The 9,808-nt window shown below is 40.8% G+C and overlaps 1 protein-coding gene across 3 annotated transcripts in view; it reads left to right on the top strand.

Moving 5' to 3' along the window:
• Positions 1–3,037: 3,037 nt before the first annotated feature.
• The window catches only part of LOC306872933 (rhombotin-1), a 40,785-nt gene continuing 34,014 nt past the window's right edge, over positions 3,038–9,808 (top strand). For 2 of the 3 annotated variants that reach the window (XM_079421869.1, XM_079421870.1), the window contains exon 1: positions 3,038–3,626. In XM_079421869.1, the coding sequence (XP_079277995.1) occupies positions 3,605–3,626 (22 nt within the window). In that variant the 5' untranslated portion in view covers positions 3,038–3,604. Of the gene's footprint in view, positions 3,627–3,764; positions 4,016–9,808 lie in introns of those variants that run through there. The other variant, XM_079421868.1, reaches the window with a different exon arrangement.

The following is a 9,808-nucleotide window of genomic DNA, read 5'->3' as shown; positions in this document are numbered from 1 at the left end:
CGCTCTCTCTCTCTCTCTCTCTCTCTCCCTCTTTTTCATCGGCAGCCCATTTATCTCCATACTGTCAATTAGAGGCAAAAGCAAAGAACTAATTAGGAACTGTGCAATTTTAATTAGCTGTTTTGATAATTAAACTAATTGGTTCCCTTGTGTTTCTGCAATGTGCGCCGAGCACTTTTTTTGATATCTGGGCTGCAGATTTCCCATCCGTTGGTTAATTAGTCACTTTTGCATTAAAAAGGAGCCTTTCTTAATAGCCTTAATTTGCAGTTGAAAAGAGAACCTACCATCAATAATTTGTGTAATTGGTAACCGTTTGATTGTAATTTAGAGGCACGACCGGACAGCTCTGCATGTCTAATTCTTAATGACTAGGATTAAAGTTGGATTAAATGTTTGGGAAAAGGATTCTTTGCCCCCAAATGACACCTAAGCTATTTTTGACTAGTCCCATTTGGAATGAGTAGGTGGACTGCAAATTGCTGTTTCGCGCAATCAGACGTAGAGGAGCATATTCAAGTGGTAAGGCTCTCTAAGGTCATAGGCAGTTTCTTGGATTATATGGAATATGCTCTTGTAACAGGAAGGAGAGCTGAAAAAGGCTCTTTCTGGATCACTTAAAAGTGAACATGCATTATGCAGCCACTAGGAGGAGCTACATAAACTGATGTCAGAACAGTAAACAAACAACTATTGTCCACTGCTTAAACCTAATATGGTCCTGTGGACCATTAAAATACTGCACTCTAATATTAAAAAAGTTACTGCATCCATTATACGGCAATTAAGATCTGAACTGAACTCGCTGAAAGAACACAGAGGATGTGCTCAGAAAGTAAAAAAAAAAACATCCTGGGAAACTAATTAAAAGTCTAAGATAATTATCTGCGATGAAGCATCAGTCTCACACATGAAAGAAAACATCTTGAGTACTGCCCATCAAATGGAGGACAACTTTCAACTGGTATTTGAATTCATTTAAGACAATGTAAGCAAACACCATCTATCATGTGCATCATTTATCTCATTTATCCAGATATCATCACAACAGGCCTCTCAGAGTCTTTCCTCCTAGCAGGACTTTCCATTGAACACAGTTAGAGAAAAGTACCATGTCTGATATTGGTTTATAATCAGCTTAACCATTATGAAATATAGGAGAGGCTCGTGTTCAACCTCTCCCTGACTCCACCATCCACTGATTGTTTGCCCCAGGATAAATGGGAACCCAACTCCGCTCTATGCTATCTGATTAGGTAGGGTTAATTACTGTGCTGTGTTTTTGAACTGGCTGTATGTGAGCCCTAGCAGTAAATAGATGGGCCTGCTTAATTCCCAATCAGAAATGAATTTTAATTAACTCTGCAACACAAGGCCCACACTCCAGGATGGTTTCCAGTTGCAACTGACCCCGTATGCAGCGTGCCACAGAACAGGGAGGCACTCTAGGCCTCCTAATAATAAAGAAACAACGGATCGCTCCATCAATGACCATCAGTACAGAAGAGAAGCATGATGCGTGTCACCGCACTGGTGAAAGCAATTCCTAGCCAAGCCAACAAGCCAGAATATCACAGCCTGATGTTTTCTACTAACAAACCACTGTATAAGGCTTACCTGTCGGTCAAAAATGACACTTAAAATATTTTAACAATTTATGTTCAGATTTATTTATTCAGATTAATCCTTCTCAGGTTTTTTTGTAAGAGGTGTCTTAACAGTATATGGGTTCTCTTTTTAAAACACTTTTAGATCGGCAATGTTATTATTTCACCATTTAACTGTCAAGAGGCCTTTTGTATCTCAGCATTCAACAACAAGGGCCACGCTTTCCTTGTTCCCTCAGTTTGTTGTGATTGGATTAATTGGGTGTCATTCACTTCTGCAAGAGGTCAGCAGACATACATTTGTGGTCAAAAGTCATCCATCTATCACACTGCAGAAATGAAAAGTCAGACATGTCAGGCAAGAGAGACAGAGAGCAAAGGCTCAAACAATGGATTTTAGGGGCAGCGCAATGTCCTAATCTGCTAAAGTTGCTACAGCCTATAGTTTGAATTACACGAAGAATGAATGTCTAGGGGCATAGAAGATTTGCACCCTAATGTCTTATGAGCAGATATGAATTACGATTTCATAATTTATGTCTATTCATCACCTTCAAGGAGATCCAGATCTCAAAGACATTAAACAAGGCACATTTTCATCTCTACCTCAACAGGGATGTGCAATAAAAGTAAAAACCAGTACATCAGATCACTTGCAAGCTAAACAGAGCACTTGTAACCTCTGCATCTCCCCTAATTGTTAATCTCGGGTGGATCTCTGACTTGATTGGTTAAGAGTCTCTGCAGGGCAGGTGAAACCCCACCAATTGCCCACCATGAAACAATAACACTTTTATCAGCGAAGTAGCAGCTAACAATTATATTACCAGAGCCAAACACAGTCTCCTATCTCACCGCTAATCAAAACACAGCCCATCTGTTGTGTTGTTGCTCTCAAAATGACTGTTTATCTGAATATGGAAAGTGAGTCTTCTAGCCTATCACACATATCCAGTGGAAATATTATAAATGGCGAGAATGAAGAATGTGAAGAAATTAGATCATGAAAACTGTTCACAATGCTTTCAAAAGCTCAAACCCTATTTTCTCTATTTATAACACACATCACAATCACACAAGAACACACGTAGCTACACACACATCCCCATGCGAGCACTTCACATAAACACTCACACACACTCTGGGAGACACACACACACTTTCCCTTAGCTGTGCTTTTGTGTTTTGTCAGAATTAATGAGAAAAGTTCCCTTGCCCTAGGGGTAATTAGTGTCCTTGGAGTTAAATAAGCTAATACTTAGACACCTCTGGCACAAGCAATTATGTTTGTGTATTGAATAATTGATTCAAAGAGGGGGGGAGGGCTGCTAATCAGATCTGAGCATAATGAATTGATTTAATTAACAGGGGAATCCGTGGCTCTCTGGGAAGCGCGCGCATTTATTCAGTAGCAGGAGCGCGCGGAGCGCATAAATTGGGTGAGAAAGGCAGAGTGAGCATGCTGTTAGGAGTTGTCAGCCTCAGAATTGGATTTCTTGAATATAGTTACAGTTTCGGAGCAAATGAGAACTGGGACGAACACGTTTCTACTCCGAGAATAGCTTCTTCGCGGCAGCTCAATTTAAACGGGTGTTTAAATTAGATTTGAGTTAGTGTAGTCGTTTCATTTTTGCATGGAATGCACCGTGGCGTCTCACTTTAGTTTTAGACATCGTTAATTGCAAGCGTGGATATTACTGACGCGCTGCTGCGTACGCGAATACAACTGGGACATCGCTGCATATAATCTCCGAGATACATTAAACAATAGAATACGGACACACACATGTTTCTCTACATGGCTTTCCGTCTCTGAACAGCGAAAAACCACACCGACGAGCCTGCCTGTGTAATTAAAGCTTGCTGCAGCAACGCGGACGATTATTACTTTTGTTGTTGCAAAGCAATTTCTTCTCAGAGACGCGAGCGGCGCGCGCAGAAGTGTGCTGGAGCCGAGAGCGGATCGCCTGGAGCCGGACTCCTCGCTCCTCAGGACGATGGTGTTAGACAAGGAAGAGGGTAAGTGTACGGATGATTGTTAGTGCATTCATTTGCTCCTTACGACTATGAAGAACGCGGGACAGTGAGGAAACGCAGCATTTAGCGTCCATTTTCCCCGCGAACGGCACTTTCATGCTCCAGCTCGTTTGTCATTTCAGACGGACGCGTTCGTTCGTCAGGTTTACATGAGGAGGAAAGCGCGAACGCTACTCTAAAAGACTTCAGACGTGCAGAATACGGTGTACTTCTCGGACTGTCCCCGCGTATGAAATCTGATATTATCTGTTCAAAAGACGCAGAGAGAGCTGAACCAGCGTCGCTATTCACCGCAGTATCAGTTAGCGCTCGGTCAAATCTGTGAAGTTACAGGGAGATGTTTTATCAGCAGCGGCTGCCCTCGCTCACAGGTGAGAGCATTTGAACCTGAACCTTTACTGATAGGGCAAAACGAGCACATCTAGATCACCAGTTTGATATCAACGTGTTTAGTTTGTAAATATGTCTGTTTTTATAGACGTATGTGCGATGCCTCTGTATTTACGCTGGTTCCTATGTTTATAAACTTTTCTTTCGGAGCTTGCGGTGCTGGCAAGTTTTTTTTGGTGAAGCTCAATCCCGTTTTTATACTTTGCTATGTTTCTTTAACGCCGTTGAGAGAAGAAAATCCCTACAAAGTGTCTTTGACCTAGAAATGCCTTTCTTGTCATCTTTCAGGGAACATTTTCAGCACACACACGTTTAGTTTTAGCCAGGGGCCCTTTCCCCTCTAAAGTAACGTTAATGGCTTGCATTTCAGTCCCATATTTATGTTTGAAAATGGATTTCATATCTCTTTGAGCCAACCATCCTTTCACTAACCCATCTAAAAACCAATAAAGGGATTGCCATAGAAACATAAATTGGTCTGTCTTGCTCAATCCATGTTGCACTAATGTACCCAGATTAACTCAACTGTAAATTTTCTCCTTTGGATGTCTGTCTTGCTAAAAGTTCCCCATATGATTCATGATTCAGATTGCTTTTAACAGCTATTGGCTAAGCAATATGGTAAATGTACAAGGTGATGCAAATGGCATTAGTAGGAGAGGATGCACAGGAGCATGTAATGCAGTCAATACTACATTAACTACTGATGCCCAATTACAGAAGCAGGGAGAGTGGCTTTTAGGAGCATTAGGACTTACAGAAAAGCTTAGATCACCTGCTGCTCATTGCCTAAAAGCTTCACCCTTTGCTTGCTGGTGCCGACCAACTACGCTGGCATTTTGGCAGGGATGGGAAGGCAGCTTGGATCTCTCTCTCTCTCTCTTCTCTCTCTCTCTCTTCTCTCTCTCTTCTCTTCTCTCTCTCTCTCTCTCTCTCTCTCTCTCTCTCTCTCTGAGCACAGGCTATGTTCAGATAAGTCTGATTCTAATAAAAGGCTATAGTCTGACTCTAAATATATCAGTTGAGGTAAGTATCCTCATAGTTCAGTATATCCCTCATGTTTGCTCGCATCATCCATACGCCTCTTGTGTAAGCAAACATGAGTGGATTGTCGGTTCTTATAAACTTGCTGATACATTTTGATTCAGAAAAATGGCCTTCAAGTAAATCATTTTATAATGCAGTTTTGTAGCGATTCTGAAAATTATAGACGCCGGTGTCAGTGCTGTATTTGGTTTCCATAACTGAACTTTCAAATGGTCTAAGTGTAACTCTGAAATAACGGCATCCTGCAATAGAAGAATTATCCTGTTACCTTCTCCCTAACAGGAAAGTAGGATACAAAGTAGTTTTCACTATTTTTACTACACACTAAGCTTGCTTGAGTTTTCTGACCTAAAACTCACCCTGAGCTGTTAGGAAGCTCTATTAGGAAGTCTTAAAATATGTACGTTTTTCTATGTGAAATATTGGGTCATTCATATCTCTGTTCTCTGTATTATGCGATTTGATGTACTAAGCGCTGGAGATTGAAAGTAGAGCGATGTGGATGCTTGTGTCGTAGTTTTGCACGCCATCGCTATTGTACTATTACACAGCCTTCCCAAATTATTAGCCCTTTCACATTTCAGCTTCGCAGGCTTTGTCCTCAGCAGTCCTAGCACTGTATTTGATCCTTGCTGTACTGCTTTCAGGAATTGACAATACCTTGCTCTTGTACTTCCTTACAATTTTGAGAGAGTGTGGAAATGTGTTACAGTACAGAACAAGCACAACTCCTTTTCATGACTACCTTTAAATAAAAGAAGCTCTCGGTTGACTTAATTCTCTCTGGAGAAATGCGCTATTCAGCCATTTTCTTTCCCTTCAAGGTATTTAAAACTATCTGGATTTGTAGGAATAATTGGGTCCTCATTGTGGACTTGTTCAGGATTGATCATTCGCATCGCTGGGCTCCCTAAGAACCTGGAGAAAAGAACACCCTTCTATTCTTCATCCTGATGATAAATTCTTAGTTACCGTTCCTCGTTTAATTTACGAGAACTGCGTGCCGACTGACCAATGAAATGTGTTCGTTCCAAACGCATGGATTTGAAATGCAGTGTTTCACATTAATGCTAGACCCCTGATCTGTCTGCTGCTGTAATAAAACCCAGGGCTTCAGGCACCAGTTTTTATTTTGAAATAATAAGAACTGCTTCATTCTTTACTTGAGTTACCATGGTAATTCGGTCTTGTAGCAATTTTATATTGATTTAGAGAGTGGACAGTAATTTATTTTCTGTTATTCCCCTTTCTGTGGGTTGATTTCTAATTTCCACTTGGAGATTACTTTTATACATTCCTTAAGTCTTCTCACTTTTTTTTCCTCCTGCAAGGTAATTTTCTCTCTCGTATTTGCTATTTTCTCAGCTTATTGGCTTGTTCTTACTCTAAATTAAACTTGCCAATTTCAAATATTGAAATTATATCAATGTTTCTCTCGCCCTGGGTCTCTCGCAATATTGCGCCTGGATTCGGGGCCTAATGCTTGTGTTCCTGCCACTTATATTGCTTCAGCCTGAAGAAATTCCTACTTTATAAACATTTCCTCCTGATGCAATTACAGTTCAATATATCTCCAACTGATGTATCCTCAACATAGTCATTGCTTTGTAGTCTTTGTAGGATGATGGCTTTGAATGCATGATGGTCTGACACATTCTGATGAGGTTGAAATGTTAAACATTACAAGGTGACGCATCCCTTTCAAAACTCGGAGAGCTGGCCGTACAATTTTACCATAATTGTGTTTTTTTTAGGATGTGGCGTGCGGCCAAGTATGGTGACCCATACGTTGAATTTGTGCTCTGCATTTAACCCATCCAAGTGCACACGCAGCAGTGAGTAGTGAACAAATACACACACACACACACACACACACACCCGGAGCAGTGGGCAGCCCGGGGAGCAGTTGGGTGTTCGGTGCCTTGCTCAAGGGTCTCGCCTCAGTCGTGGTATTGAGGTTGGAGAGAGCGCTGGACATTCACTTCCCCCACCACAAACCCTGCCAGACCTGAGACTTGAACCTGAGACTTTGGGTTACAAGTCCGACTCTCTATCCATTAGGCCATGACTGCCCCCAATGACTTCCTAATTGCATGTGGGGTTGTCGCTTACATCCTGAGGACACAGGATGATGAGGATAATCAAACGGAGCAGAAGAGTCACATTACGGTAGATCTTATGCGATCGACCTAATGTACGGTTTACCAAACCCATTTCTGTCTCTATCCCAAGGCACTTGATCACTATCAAACTTGTGCTTTCGCACATCAGTGACTGCAGATGTATATCATTTCCCATCATTTTACCGCAACTCAAAGGGGACCTGAATAAAGCCGAAGGTTCTAGAGAGAGTGAGAGTTAAAGGTAAGATGCATATGATGTCTAAACACTGTCAAACATCATGGGAGCTGGCTAAGGCTCATGTTGCATCCATTTGGTCTGTCATGACAGCGTGTTTCTGTGAATCCTTCCCATTTCTCTGTGTAAAGATGTAGTTATTGGCAAGTTTTTAAATAATTCCAATAAACATGGGATTTTTCAAAAGCTCCAAGGACATACAGTCCATCATTGAAGCAGGAACACAGAAAACCTTTTATAACATCCTCAGACATGCTGCCAGCGAGATGAATCGTAATTTTTAGGCTACCTTTTAAAATGTCTCGGAGCAACCTTATCTTTCACCTTGAGTCCTGAGACGAATGCAGACAGGTGCAGCGTTCAGTAAAAAAAGGAGCATGAGCGAGAGAGGCGCAGAAAACAATATCCAAGTGTAGTGTGTATATAGTATCATGTTTACTCAAATCAGGTCCAGCCAAATTTAGCTTCATCTTAAAAAGGAAAAGTATATATAGGCTATAATATTCCACTTTTGCTACAAAGTCTTTTTCATTTCAAATTAGTTTCTGCTCTGGAATTCCCTACAATGGTAGCTTCTCCCAGTGGACATGCTCCAAGTAATAGTACATATGCTCTGCTGAAAGAGGGATATACAGCTACATATTGATGATTTTACACTAGGTGGTTTTTAATTTACTTCCCTTTGGTCCTTAGACCACATGTTATTCCCTCGTGTCACCTTGTCGCAGCACCTCTCGCTAGCATGTCTCGATGCAAGGGTGAGTTGCTTCGTCTATTGCATTTGTGTGCGATCACTTTCTCTTTCCCTCACACACACACACACACTCTGCTTCTCTTGCAGCAGGTCGTCACACTTGGCTCCATTTCATCATTCCCTCTTCCATTCCTGTATTTATTTATTTGTTTATTTTCCCCCCTCCTCCCTTCATCTTTCGTCTTGTGTGCCGGTTGTCCTGTGAAGCTTGAGGAATTTTACTTTACCACTGACTGCGACCTATAGCGCCAGGTAAAGAATGGAGCGATGACCTACAGCTCTATACATGCACGCAATTTCACGACCAAGTTCTGCTGCTGTACTTTGGAATGTTACTCTTTGGCATGACCTTCTTGTTTTAAAAGGTTCAGCCTTTCAAAAAAAAGTACAGGTGGCCATGCTAATGAAATAAATGACTAGCATACTTTGCTTAAGGTCTCGTCCTCCCTGCCAGCTCTTTCCGGTCACCAGAGACACTTTTATAAACTCCTCATTAACCTTATCACATTCTGTAACTTGATAAAAAGCTTTCCTAATGATACCTACACTGATATCCACATTTGGCTCTAATGAAGTTAGAAAGTGCAACTCGAGGTATCATATCCATTCATTAGTGTTACCTTTATAAAAAATAAAGCTAATATCACACACCTCGCCTTGATGTTTATACTGTAAATATCACCCGATGATGAAACTATGAAAAAAAAAAAAATGCCAGACATGGGTTGTGAAAGGTATTTAGACACAAAGGAAAAGCCTTGTTGTATTGTGAATGTTTATGAGGCAGTGTTATGCAGTTATGAATGATTAATGTAGAAATAGAATCTTGTGGTATAATTGTAACAGGGTCTGTTTATGCATGCAAGTTTCCATCTTGTTATACATTGATCTTCCATTATGCCTATTAGTTGGAAGGCCTTTTTTAATCCCTCCTAAAATGCTCCCTAGATACATATTCCCAAGAGTGTTTACCGGAGAACTGCAGGCACACGCTGATAACCGTTGTGGTGTTTTTGGATGGTGTGTTTTGTAGGTAGGTGGGTATGTGGGCATGTGTGCACACCTGTGCGGGTACATGTTTACCGTGTGCATGAGCGTGCATGTATAAGTCTGTGTGCAATTGGTTTGCATGTGCAGAATATATTTACCGTGTATGTTTATAACATGTTAGAATGCACGCACGCAGCATGTCACAGAGAGCTGTTGAAGTTGTAGTCCTCATTATAGCTGATGTGCATCTGTTTTGTAATGGAACCGTTGAAGATTACTGAATAGCGGAGTGAAGCGAGATGAATTCTGAAATGAGTAATGATGCACTGTTCAATATATTATTCAATGTGTCATTCCTGGAGCGAGGAAGATACTCAAAACTAGTGCTTTTAATTTTTTGGGAGATTGTAGCCTCTTGACTCATCTCACAACACACACACTCTTTTTTTGGATATGACATTATAGTATTGTAATTAAAGACTAATATAATAATATTCTGAAAGAAACTACTGTATACACTATAGTTCTGTATTGTATGTGATCACTTTCTGTGTACATATATACGTTTTATATATATATATATATATATATATATATATATATATAACAGTATAAAAAGGTTTCC

This window comes from Barbus barbus (genome assembly GCF_936440315.1).
Source record: "Barbus barbus genome assembly, chromosome: 1".
NCBI lineage: Eukaryota > Metazoa > Chordata > Actinopteri > Cypriniformes > Cyprinidae > Barbus > Barbus barbus.
This window is presented reverse-complemented; position numbering and strand designations above follow the sequence as displayed.